Genomic DNA, 14,550 nt, shown 5'->3' with positions numbered 1-14,550 from the left:
ATACAGCGGAAATGTCATTCTTCACTCGTCCCGGTATATCTCGGTACTTGTGAAGTAATGACATACTTTCCGCACTAGCATCGAAATGTACTATTCTATAATGTTAATATCCAAAGAGGAAAATGGGGACTAGGTTTGTATGGAGAAGCGGTCACGTAACTTCGTCCACTTTCGTCTTAAGAATGAGACTGTAAATTCCTTTTGTCATGTCATTTCATGAAATGACAATGAAACAATGAAAGTTTATTTGGGGCATTTTCTATGAAAAGGGACCTTATTATCGATGGCGCTTACGCCGCACAGCGTCGCGCGGCATTGTATTTATATCGGAGCGTCGTTAATAATGGCGTAAGCGCCATCTACAATAAGGTCCCTTTTTGTAGAAAATACCACATTTTTGTAAGTTAACATCGTACGATGAAAAAGAGTCGGTTCCGGCGCTCGCTCACGCTCTCTCGCTCAGCTTCGCGCGCTGTTTGGTTGCAGTTAACCTTCTCGCTTCCTCGTCGTCGTACCTATCTTGACCCTGTCGAATTACTAGGCGTTATTTTGTCATTAAATATTTAGCCAATTGAATGATTTGGCGAATGGAATGTATTCTAAATGTTGTATGTCATAATAATAATTTACTAAACAATAATTAGCCATACTTGATACTTGGCTAATTATTATTGACATTATCATAATGAAAATTTGTCGAATGTTAATTGCCAAAATAAATCATCTGCGAAAAACTGGTTGGCATATTGGCAAGTGAAATTCGGAGAGTAAAACTTCGGCGAAAAGGCAGAACACCATGGCAATCAGCGTCAGAGTTGAGCGTGCACGCTCGAAGCGTAGGTTCCGTGGCCCTCGGTTTAGTCAGTTTCAGAGTACCTAAATTCTGTCAGAACTGTGTAAAACAACTAACTTCAATAAGTATTAGAATTGTTCCCCCTCATGGCGACGCTCATCCGCCTGACCGGCGGCGGGTTCCCGACGACGGGCGGGTGCCGGAGGCGCGCGGGGCGGGGCGGCAGGCGCGAGTCCGTGTTGGCGCGCGCGCGGAACTCCTCCGTGCACTCCGACTGGCCGGAGGACGAGGTGGAGTCACTGCGGCTGAAGCCGGGCTCGTCGGGCTCAACTTCGGCCCAGCGATGGCCTGGAATGTCATAAAACTCACTATAAAACATGTCCATTGATACCCACTCCACTAAAGCTACTATTAACTACAATACGCTACCTCTTTGTTTGACTTGCTGATTCCAGGAACGAGTTGATATGGTCAATGGCTAAGGAGAGGGGGAGGGACATACGATTAAATAGTTAGAAATTTTAATCTCTAGGGGGAGGCAGCTGACCCCTGCCACCCCTTGGTGACTCCCTTTGGTCTAACTATCACATCTGAATCCTATTGGAATCGCTTGTATGATCGCGCTGGGTTTGGGCGTGGTGTCGGAGGCGGCGCGCGCCAGCTGTCGCTCCAGCGCAGACGGGTGCACGTCGGCCTCCGGAAAGACGTATCGCCGGCGGCTCCACTTGCTGCTACGGCGGTCGATACACTTCATTACACACCATATCTGACGATCGTATTTGAGACAGGTGTACTTACAAATCGCGCCGGGCTCGGGCGTGGTGTCGAAGGAGGCGCGCGCCAGCGGGCGCTCCAGCGCGGACGGGTGCACGCCGGCCTCCGCCGAGGCACATCGCTTGCGGCTCCACTTGCTGCTCACGCGCCAAAATCTGCGCGCGTCGTTGAATACGCCCCACACCTGGACAATGATAAATTTCATTGCTTACCTATGCTATGAATGCTACGTTGTAGCTCGTAGCATTGTTTCATGTAGATATTTAAAAAAAAACTGGCGTCTGTCAGGCTGATTTTTAGGGTTCCGTACCCAAAGGGTAAAAACGGGAACCTATTACTAAGATTCCGCTGTCCGTCTGTCCGTCCGTCTGTCTGTCTGTCTGTCTGTCACCAGGCTGTATCTCATGAACCGTGATAGCTAGACAGTTGAAATTTTCACAGATGATGTATTTCTGTTGCCGCTATAACAACAAATACTAAAAACAGAATTATATAAATATTTAAATGGGGCTCCCATACAACAAACGTGATTTTTTTGCTGTTTTTTTCCGTAATGGTACGGAACCCTTTGTGCGCGAGTCCGACTCGTACTTGGCCGGTTTTTATTCAACAATTTGTGCTCACGCTGATAACACTGATAATGGTACGGAACCCTTAGTGCGCGAGTCCGACTCGCACTTGGCCGGTTTTTTTTTATTTTGTTTAATTAAATAGTATGTATGTCCTGTAAGAAAATGGTGTATCCATTTTTAACATTCTGTAAAAAACACGTAAGTGAAAATTAATTATAAGTTCACTTGGCGCGCAAGCAGGTCGAGCTTGTATGGCATCAGATCGGTTTGTGACGAGTTGGTATTACCACGTCACCGTACTGCTGCATTTCGAGGTAGTTTAAAATATACAGCAACGAAATGCTGGAATAATATACCTCCACCCCTCAAGAACTTAAATACAGTAAGTAGTTTTAAATTGCGGTTTAAACAATATCTTTTAGGAATACAAAACTCGCTACCTCCTGGTACTAGAGCCACGCCGTCATATTTAAAATGATTATATTTATGCACCTTATGTCTTTATTTATTTTTATCTATATTAAGTACATTTACACTCATATCTATCTATCATAAGTTCATATACTTCCTTTAATACATATGTAACTATTAAATTCAGCTTACACACCATACTAGCAATTGTTCTGTCCAAATTCTAAAACATAGTTTACACTCATACATACATGTTAACAAATTCTAAGCCATTTAGTTTTCGACTAACAGCTAGTAAGGGATAATGTATCAATATCAAGGGTCTGCCTGAAAACCAGCGTTCATCAGCGTTGTAGTAAATACACTGCATGAATATTTCTCTCTGATATGTGCAACTCAATTTCTTAGTTTTTTAAGTCTAAATTTAAGAGGTTTATCTATAGAAAATGTATTACGCTATCTGTTAACTCTGCCATTTCATGTAATGTTGAATAAAAATGTTCTATGTCTATGTCTAATTTTTTTTTAATTTTGACACTGTTGCTCTTCGATTTTAACCAGCCTTCAGGAATTAAAATTTTTTGTTTTTTATTTTACACGTGTTTTTACAGAAATGTTAAAGATGGAGACTCTATTTTCTTTCAGGACATATAAACTATTTAATTAAACAAAATGAAAAAAGATGGTATGAAACAGTTTTATAGTTTTAGAGAAAAGTCATATTTCATGATTTCGGATTTTATTTTTTTCTGGCTGTACGACTGGGAATTTGGAAACAAAACTTGGCACAATTGTACTTCTAGATGTAAGTAACTATAGAAAAAAAATCAGCTTTTAATCATGAAGGGCATTTTTTCATCCCTTATCCTGGTACTACGGCCTTTGTACGGGAGCGCTTATGCGTGGTGACCTCGATTGTCTTATGTGCTTCATCTAGTAGTTGAGGACAGGTGGTCTGTGTTGCTACTCTACGCAACACTCGCCTGGTCGATGCTCTCGCGGACGGAGATCTCGTGGAAGCACACGCAGCCAATCTCCTTGCAGCGGCGCTGGCCCTCCTCGGTGGACACCATGCGGTCGCCGGGCTGCCCTTGTACTCTACGCAACACTCGCCTGGTCGATGCACTCGCGGACGGAGATCTCGTGGAAGCACACGCAGCCAATCTCCTTGCAGCGGCGCTGGCCCTCCTCGGTGGACACCATGCGGTCGCCGGGCTGCCCTTGTACTCTACGCAACACTCGCCTGGTAGATGCTCTCGCGGACGGAGATCTCGTGGAAGCACACGCAGCCAATCTCCTTGCAGCGGCGCTGGCCCTCCTCGGTGGACACCATGCGGTCGCCGGGCTGCCCTTGTACTCTACGCAACACTCGCCTGGTCGATGCTCTCGCGGACGGAGATCTCGTGAAAGCACACGCAGCCAATCTCCTTGCAGCGGCGCTGGCCCTCTTCGGTGGACACCATGCGGTCGCCGGGCTGGTCCACCTTGTTACCAACCAGCACCACTGGCGTCTCCAGTACGCTACCCTGCAATGATACATTTTATTACATGTGTCCTCCCCTAGGAACAGTTTGGATTTGTCAACCGAGCCACTAGTAATGTGTGCTTCTAATTATTTATATACGAAGTGTTTATCAAACAACTATGTAGATTAAAATGGATATATGTAAAGCGTTAGCAAAGACCTATGTAACTCCGTATAAGATGAATAATGTATATAAAGGAAAAAACGTGCCTCGGAATTCAAGAAAAAGTCATTCTCGGATAGATGGCGCCCCATTTTTGGCCTATGCTCGGCTAGATGGCGTTGACTATGGGTTAAAATCGAATAAAAATAATCAATACAGTAAAAAAAATACAGCAAATTTAAGTTTTTCATACAAAACTTGTTTTTGCTCTATTTCGTTTGTTTTATAAACTAATGTCATTGTATATGCAAAGTTTCGTTACAATCCAACACGCAGTTTTAAAATGAGAACGAAAATCCGTTTGTATGGGAAGGTGAATTTCGGCCGAGCTTGCCGGGGACCCTTAAGAAACCCAAGAACATAGCGACCACAATGCAATGCAATAGTTACGCTCTTAATTTGCAAGTAAAACTACCTCTCGCTGTATTCTCTTTGTGTATATTTCTGGCAATGAAAACGAATACCCGACATAGATATATGTGACGTTTTCAATCAAAAGGTACCACATTGTCGCTTAACATAAGGACGAAAATTGTTTGTATCTTTATACGAAAAACCTGTCAGAGCGTTCTTATGGCACGACAATATGGTACCTTTTGCTTGAAAACGACCCATATGTTATTTCAATGTGTATGCCAAGTATCACGTTATTTCGGCGTGTTATATTAAAATGATAGCGTAACTTTGATGGTAGGTACAACCGAGGCTATGTTCTTCGGGCTCTTAAGACGAAAGTGGAGGACCCGAGGAAATCGCCTTTTCATACAAAGGTAGTCCTCATTTTCCTCTCTGGATATAAACATTATTGAAAATATTTTATGACAATTTGTTGTATATCAACCACAGATTTTTTTCGAATTTTTAAATATTATATATATTTTTTAAATATAAAAATAAAATATTTATTTAGTAATTAAATCATACAAAAAGGTAATCCGCCACATGCTTCGTCAAAACAAAAACGTAATCCGCACAAGCCTCGTCCTGACCTTATTCTACATTAACACTAATACAAAACATAATTTCTGCAACAAGCTTCTTCAAAAACAACCATAAACTAATGCCCATCCCCACCCTGCACCAAGACCGGCCCAAAAGTTCCCATTATGCTTGCAGCATTACCACGCTGTATGGCGATGGAAACCTGTTGGACCAGCCAAGATATTATATTGGTTAACAACAGTTAAAAATTTGTATGAAATCTGTTTTTTGCTCCTAATTTTTGCAATAATCAAAAAAAACAAAAAAGTCAAACGTAGGAGCATAGGTTAATATACATCAAATTATGTAAAAATATTTTCCATAATGTCAAGATCCAGAGAGGATAATGGAGACTACATTTGTATGGAGGAGCGGCAGCCGTCCCCTTTCCCCTTAAATTAACCTTCATAGATAAAGCTATCCTGCGCCGCCTTTTGTTGTAGTTGATTAGGAATTTGAGACGATGACACTCGTCGAAGGAACACTTGTCCGTCACAGAGTACATGAGGATGAACGCCTCGGCCCACCTGATGTTGCTCTCCAAAGTTGTGTACTCGCTCTCCTGGACAAATCAATTACCAATAATTATTCAATACACTCAAAACAAGGTTCAAAGGTTCAAATATACTTTATTCATGTAGGCGTAGCAACAAGCACTTATGAATCGTAAGTAGGTATTGCATATATATAATTAATCTTAAGCTATAATTGTCAGAATTTATAGATGTAAATATATATCATTCATAATAGTATTGAATTAGTATACAGATCCAATTTAATACTAAGAATTTCACAAAAAGATCGTCAAACATAATTTTTAGTGTTCCGTGCAAAACTTTGTTTTGAAAAAACGGAACACTTATTTTATATAAACAATATCTTCCTCCCGCCGACCAGGGTTACGGCCGGGGACTTTTGATATGTTTAACTTTTGATATGCTAACTAATCCAAACAAAGCTATATACCAAGTCAAAAATTGTGTTCCAAGCATTTCCCTCTATAACTTTTTTTGAGCATTTATTTTCTATTAGGATAAAACAAACAAACAAGTTAGTACCTGGTTAGTACTTACTCTTATAAACTAATCTTTATAACATAAGTAAACTCGCCTTTCTAAACAGTAATTTACCTTAAGAAAATTTACAGGATCAATTATGTAGATTCAGTCAAGAGCTTTTAAATTAAAATCTAAATCAAAAGTATATTTTCCTACTTTATTAAATAAAATTTCAGGCCTCCGGGATTCTCTCACGGGATATCGATTTTCGACACGATCGGGCCAAAATTAAATATTGATAACGGATTTATAAGTAACAGGCATAGAACTATTATTATTAACTTATAGAACCGGCACAGATAACCAGTATTTAGCGCAATAAGTTGCTGCCGTTTTGGCATCAAACTATAGAAGCGGAGCGTGAATCTCGCGACCTAAACGCGTCAGCGTCATGAATTTCACGGCGCTTACGACGTTTTGGTCGCGTGGTACAGTTTGTGATTGCAACAATTTCATTGTTTGGTATGTCGTCTCTATACCTATAGTAATGAATAATAACAGGGCCTTTCCAATTTTCAGTTTTAAACATAAACCGACGAAGAAAATGAATTTTAGATTTCTAATATCGATCGATCGAAATTATCAATTGAAAACAGCAGAAAACACACCGTGAGTCCTTGAAGTAGAAAAGAATCGAATATTTTTAATAAAACTTAAAAGACTGAAACTATTTGATCACTATTTGAGCAGTCGAGCACCGGTGTGGCCGGTGTGGAAGTAATTTTATTAGATAAAAACAAACATAACTCACATGAGGATCCCCCGCAGAGTCCAATATTTCAAAATATACCATCTCGTTGTCAATTACAGTTTGAAAGGCGTAAATCTTCTCCAAATTGGGATCATATTCCCCGATGAAGCGCCGGGTGATGAATCGCACGACTAAAGCTGTAAGAAAACAAATTTGCCGTTAGAAAAGCCTTCAACTCAACGTAGCAACGGGTCAACGGGGACCCCCGGAGTCATTTATAGAATTCGGTAGCATAGAGGTTAATATTTATACATATTATTATGCAACTACTGCGACAAATTTCAATGATTTAAAATAGCGAAATCAACATTAAAGCAAAGTACAGTTGTTGAGTAGGTCAACTATACCTAATCTAAAAATAATTATATTAAATGTCTGGAAAGTTAAGAAAAGTACATATACCGTACAGTACTTACTTAGCTTAGGTAATTTAGGTATTGGTGTAAAATATGTTAGAGCCAGTTACCATTTTTGCTTACAAGATCTTATATTTTATGTTTACTTTTCTAAACCATGTTTGTACATTTATAGTATTTAAGTACTATTTGTGACTTTCCATGGACCTTTGTCCATGCTAGAGCCCCGCTAGAGCCGTTTCCGAGATCCCCGAAATAAATAAATATATATACAAGAATTGCTCGTTTAAAGGTATAAAATAAGATATTATGTTGACGAATCAGTACTTATTGCATTTTTGCCTTTGCAAGTTTTGATTTTTGATTTGCGGGCGGCTGCCTCTACCTACCCGTCATAATGATGCGTGCGATGGTATAGGATGGTACGGAGCACTTATCACCGGAGTCGTGACTCGGGCTTGTTTGTTTATTTATTGTTCAAAAGAAAGCGTAAACGCAAAGGCGGCCTTCATAACTCATAGGCGGACTCTCTAGCAGTCAAATAATATATGTCTTAATAATATTGTACGTGGTCTGTGGAGCGGCCACTATCCTCGAGCCATTCGACGTCCTTTCAAAAAATAAAAAACGGATCGTACAATGTGAAAAGGCTTGATATGCTTCAGATAACTTACGTTGTCGTTGACTATATTTATATGAGTGCCATTCGATCGTAGGTATCTAATTTCTGAAACCGAACCAACCGATATAGATACGCCGTAGGTACCTAATCATCATGAAATCCGGTGCCCTTCACCTTCAAGCTATAAATATCTCACTATCATTATATTTGTATTATATACACGGACAAACTATGGTGGGCTTTAATTTTCATGCTTGTACACAAAAGAAAGAGAAATAGGTACAGTGAGCTGTAAAATTCCAGCTGAGTGTAGGTACCTACCTGATATTATTTAAAGGCATTTTGATTACCAGCAGGGGCATGTGCGCGACAGATCTGATCTACACCCCGCCGCCGCCGCGTCTGCGCCGGTCAGTCACCGTCGACGCAAGCTCCTGATGAAGCTCCTCGGTACGGAATGAAACATGTCGAGCGTTTTCGACTTAAAACACGTGAGTGACCCGTTATTAATATATTTAATATACTTGTACCTTTCGAATCTTTCGATGCCTATTTCCATTAAAATTATATTCAACAAAAAATACACTAGGTTACTGTTTCATGGGATATTACTTATTAGATTACTATCATATTAGCAAAGAGAATTGACTGTGATAGACAGCTAGTCTAAGAAAAAAAACGTACAACACAACACGTACGACACGACGATACGTACGTGGCGACATAAATGTTACATTTCTAAATAAATTAATGTATCAAACTTCCAAAAAACCACTGCAAACATTTTATGTGACCTGAGATAACGTTTAATAAGTAAACAAATGAAACGGGTAAGTTCTTTGAATAGAGTTTAAATGTCTTGTACCTGCTCCTTACTAAATTAAATTATAAGTCAGTTTTTTCTCGATTTTGGAGACTAACAACCATCGCTAAGCGGTTTTCGTAGTATGGATGTCGCTATAAGAAGGGTGTCCCATGCGCGTTTCTGACTTATAAAGAAATTGTTTCTACATACTATACAACATATGTGTTTCTACTGTACAATAAATGTTTGTGTTGGCCAACCAATGACAAAGCAGAGAGGCGACGCAGCAGCGTGTTTAAGTAGACGGAAATATGACAGATGCCGCGACGAAATTACGTTTCGGAACGCCATCGTTGGCTAATTTGCATTGAATCGAATCTCCTTAAACAAGAAATATTTTACAGAAATGTATGAAGTTCTATTTTCAAAATTTTTATAATTGACAACCGTATTGAAAAAATCTTATGCTTAAGTCGGAAGTGCCATAGACTATCCAACGTTGAAAAGAGTAAGGTTGTAGTGTTACATATGAAGTTGTAATACACAGATTATAGTCGACGAGTAGAAAAAACGCTTTTCGTATTTTTAATACGATTTTACAAAAAACTCAAAATGGCGGCCATTTTTAGGGTTCCGTACCTCAAAAGGAAAAAACGGAACCCTTATAGAATCACTCGTGTGTCTCTGCCTGTCTGTCTGTCCGTCTGTCACAGCCTACTTTTTCCGAAACTACTGGACCAATTAAGTTGAAATTTGGTATACATATGTAAGTTTGTGACCCAAAGACGAATACGTAAAATAAAGTTTTTTAACTATATCGTGTTACATATCAAACGAAAGAGCTCATTATGAGAATCTTAAATATATATATTTTTTAAATTTTAGGATAAACAATTTAGAAGTTATTCAAGAAAATAGGCAAAAAATTACCAAATGACCCCTTTATCTCCGAAACTACTGGATCTAAAATTTTGAAAAAAAAAATACACAAAACAGATGTTAGTACTGAATATTATTATGTCACGTCATCCACAACGTGTCCCGTCCCGCACACTCCGCTGGCTCCACAGAAAACCAGCGCCGTTGACCACGCTAGTCGTGCCAGCTGCATTGCTGAGTGGAGACCATTTCGGCTTCACATCTCTATTTCTACTGTTTTGTTTATCTTTGTCCTGTATTTGCTATATATGTGTTGTATTGATGTGTTGTCTGAATAAATGATTTCTGTTCTATTCTGGTCATATTTACCTATAGATTACAGGAAAACCTATTAGAAATGTGCAGTCAAGCGTGAGTCGGACTTAATTACTTAGTTTTTGGTCCGACCCCTACGGGTTTTTTAAAGACATTTCACTCGTTTCACATAAAAAATACATTGTTAAAATTGTGCAATGTACGTGTGTGTGTGTGTGTGTGTGTGTGTGTGTGGACCGCGAGTCCGACTCGCACTTGGCCGGTTTTTACAATTTATACTACAAATTCATTATTAAGGTACATTTTGTATCCTCAGAAATAAACTTTTTCATCATTAGTTATCAGAACAAAATTTCCGTCGGACTTACCGTTTTCGATCTACAGGCAAAAAACTGAAAAAGAGCAAACCTGGGATGGAGCAAAGCAAACTCGGATTACACACATTTAGGGATGACTCACGTTAGACCGGGCCGTGTCCGGACCGGAGCTTCGTTTTCTATGGGAAGCATCACGTGATCACCTGTCATGTCATAGAAAAGTTAGCTCCGGAAGCTCCGGCCCGGACACGGCCCGGTCTAAGGTGAGTCATCCTTTACTCGTAGGACCAAATGAAGGTATTAAAATGATATCCAGCTTGCTGGGAATTAATTCTTCAAAGTAATCTAATTTGATTGTGGCCTAAATAGAGACGAACGCATTTTAATTTTCTGTTTGAAGATAAAATGAGTAAAAAAAAGATAAAAAGCGGTAAGATAATGCAATAATAAAACGGTTTGAAGATTTTTATTTCATCCAGTGTACCTAAGGAGTATAAACTAGCTAGACCGCAAGGCGAAGTGATGCAAGTCAAAGAGCGCAGTATTTTTTGCAAATGCGTTCTATTTAAAAACAAAAGTTTTAAAATAGATATTCTGTCACTAGTACGCATTAGGCTACTCGTATTGGCATTCGATGCAAAACAAGATGTGAACTGCTTTACTTGGATAACATCAACAGTGTATCCAATAAGATCACCTGGTCCGATCACACGGTGATCGTATAGGACGATTTTGTCTTTTGATACACAATATGTCCATCATACTCCCTTGGGTGATTAACTAATTATAGCGGACAGAATTATATCCAGTACGATATCCCAGAAAGTAATATTACTCTGCAAGTGATTCTAGAGGACGAAATTATTCAGCACGAAGACCATTTGTCTATGACAATCCCCGGTGATGTCATTGGACAAATTTATATTATAATACCCCGGAGAATAATATTTTCCCACGAGTGATTCTAGTGGACAAACTTATCCAGCACACACCCAGGTTATTCTATTAGACCATTTATCTAACAATCCCCCGGGTGATTTCAGTGGACAAATTTATATCCGGTAGGATACCTTAGAAAATAATATTTTTCCACGAGTGATTCTAGTAGGCAAACTTATTTAGCAAGTTCACCCACGTGACACATTTAAAGATTATGTTGTACAGTCAAGGGCATAAATATATATACATTCACAAAGTTTCAAAAATATGTGTACGCTCTTACACCTTAGACAATAAATAAACACATATTTTTGAGCCATTTGCCTGGATCGATATTTTTGCCTTCGACTGTACTTGTATATTATGATCACCCAGGGGATTTAAATTGAAGTACCGTTATGTCCATAAAATTAACCTTGTTATCAAAGTGGAGTTATTTATGTAGACTGATTATATAGCTAGACTATACCAGATGTTAATTTAATTTTCGCTTCATTTATAAAATTAACGTAATCTGTAGTGTTGCGGTCAATAGTCAATGGTCAGTGTTTATTTGTAAAACATAGGTAAAACTGTTACAGTGGTGTATAAAATTGGTATAAAAAACATTTCAAATAGGTACATTAAAAAAAATTATATTAAATTACTTACATGTCAAGGTATTTTTTTATACATTTACATTTTGAATTAACTATAATGTTTCGCATGTTAAGAAATCTGAGATTTAATAGAAATATTTGTCGATGAGTAAATTTGTCAGCTTTTTCTTAAAGGCATTTGATTGCGTTGATCACGAGAATTGAAAAAGAAAATTATGCCACTATGGGATAAAAGTTACTGCCCTTTATCTTGTTTTATCGTACCTTTCGGATACACTCGAGTGTGAGAGAACTCAGCGAGTAGTTATCAATGAAACTCAATCGGCGGGGTCCCCAGTAGCCCTTGGAGTGCCTCAAGGTTCAATTCTTGGTCCCTTCCTGTTTTTGGTATACATTAATGATGATGATAGTGATGATGAAAACTAGTGCAAGATAGACATGATATAGTGTTATTTGCAGATGACACCTCTTATACTGACACTCAAAACTGCAATGGCATGCACATATAGCCACTCTAGCCGGCAAACTTAGTTCAGCTGCCTTTGCAGTTAGGCGAATCAGACAGCTGACAAACGTAGAGACGGCCAGGCTGGTATACTTTAGCTACTTTCACAGTGTTATGTCGTATGGAATTCTGTTGTGGGGAAAAGCGGCAGACATTCAGACACTATTTGTGCTGCAAAAACGAGCTGTACGTTCCATCTAAGATGGACTGGGGACCAGTGATCTAGAAGCTTAAGCCGAGGGATCTATCTTCGGATGTGTGTTGCGTGTCGGACTATTGACAATTTAACATTTGTGGTGGGTGGTTTGACTGAATATAGACTGAAAATTTGTCGGGTAGGTAGTTACACAAATATCTGTCTTGACATTTGGCTGGGACATCAATTATCGGTATACCACGCCATACCATATCATACACCGACAGTGAAGGAAGGAAAAAAAAACCGGCCAAATGAGAGTCGGACTCGCGCACCGAGGGTTCCGTACTTTTTAGTATTTGTTGCTATAGCGGCAACAGAAATACATCATCTGTGAAAATTTCAACTGTCTAGCTATCACGGTTCATGAGATACAGCCTGGTGACAGACAGACGGACAGTGGAGTCTTAGTAATAGTGTCCCGTTTTTACCCTTTGGGTACGGAACCCTAAAAACGAAGGAATCAAAAAGTGTGTCGATTCTTACCAGATTTCCCGACGCCCGATTGTCCCAGGACCATGATCTTGAAGGGCTTTGGCTTGGGGTACAGCCCGAGCTTAGCCAGCGAAGACTTGGGCGAGGTCGTGCTCATGATTCCGCTTTCTCTCCTCTAATGTCCATTTGCCAAGCCCACATCATTTATCGCTCAAAACATCTGAAAGCAAGCGGTGATTCATCCAAGTGTTTCTATTTATGTTAGGCGCCGTCATATCGACATCTGGTAATTAAACATTTTCATTATTGCAGATCAGTATAGTAGGTACTCAAGAGAGCTTCACCTTTTTGCACGATCTCAAATATTATATATAATCCTCTTATCGCTTTGAAGTACCTACGTAAATTAATATTTTTGTACCTAATTAAAATCCCGCTCTTACGAGTATAAGGAAATTGACTGCCGGTCGACCCTACCTAGCTGCCTACCTATTGCTACCTAATCAAAGCAAGATTTTCTACATTCTTTTATCGTGTTTGTTCTTATGCAGAAGTAGGTATTAGGTAGCTAATGCTATGAGCTGTATATACGTATATTATTTTTAGTAAGTATAATATACTTGTATGTATTTAATATAAACAATATGTTTGCTTTATTTAATGGAGAAACTTAACATAAGTAAGTAAAATACAAAAAGATTTGCAGAAGTTGGTAACGATAATATACCTCTTACAATACAATTATATTATTATACAATGGAACCTCGATAACTCGGCGAGGCGAAATCCTCGTTAACACTAAATAAATTGCCATTCTCTTCCTTTCAAAGCACAAAACCTTATTTATTTATAACTCGAAAAATTCAATTTGACCTCCACAACTCCAAAAATAGGCGTATTGTTTTACCACCTCTATGTCTCAAAGTTATTTACTGACAAACCTCTTTAACTCGATAAAGACAATAAAACTGTACTTTACGCGTTTGTATATAATAACCTCTCTAACACGAATTTTCATGCGTTTTACCTCTGTAACTCGAAACCTCTTTAAGACGCACATAAACCTATAAGAACCTCCCCAAGTCGATACCCTTTATAAGCCAAAACCTCGTTGTTTTTGGCGTTTCCCTTGAGATTCGTGCTACCGAGGTTCCACTATAATACTAAGGAAAGATTGAAAAAATATAGACAGTCAATAAAAATAACTTCTTCTTGAACGAGCCCAGTATATATACGAATATAGAATTACCTATAAATATGTACAGTCAGCTGCAGAGAAATGTGACCCCCCTGCATAGAAGTTTGTAATGCAAAGGTGCTAAGCGAATAGTATTCCTGACTGTACCTACTTAGGCTTATTATATTACAATATTTAGTTTTGGCCTATGATGAATTTTATTTAGATGGAACTTTTAAAGAGTTGTAATATTTTTAGAGGCCGTTGCATTGGTCCTTAGGGCTCTTAACTTTATCGTAATAGCGTACTTAACTTTATTGTTTTCGTATAAATCGGGGATGGCGAATTCATTAATGGTATTACACTGACACCATTCT

At 38.9% G+C, this 14,550-nt stretch overlaps 1 protein-coding gene across 1 annotated transcript; it reads right to left on the bottom strand.

The window, feature by feature from the left end:
* Window positions 1-911: 911 nt before the first annotated feature.
* On the bottom strand, window positions 912-13,213 carry LOC134741877 (ras-related and estrogen-regulated growth inhibitor). The gene is made up of 6 exons (XM_063674770.1): window positions 13,048-13,213; window positions 7,029-7,165; window positions 5,623-5,781; window positions 3,924-4,076; window positions 1,592-1,751; window positions 912-1,141 (listed from the first exon to the last, which is right to left on the bottom strand). Exons 1-6 carry the CDS (start codon window positions 13,151-13,153, stop codon window positions 912-914), a joined length of 945 nt encoding a protein of 314 aa, XP_063530840.1. The 5' UTR covers window positions 13,154-13,213.
* Window positions 13,214-14,550: the final 1,337 nt, after the last annotated feature.

The sequence above is a fragment of the Cydia strobilella genome, chromosome 5, assembly GCF_947568885.1.
Source record: "Cydia strobilella chromosome 5, ilCydStro3.1, whole genome shotgun sequence".
NCBI lineage: Eukaryota > Metazoa > Arthropoda > Insecta > Lepidoptera > Tortricidae > Cydia > Cydia strobilella.
Note: the sequence above shows the minus strand (reverse complement) of the source record. Positions and strands in the feature narration are given on the sequence as shown.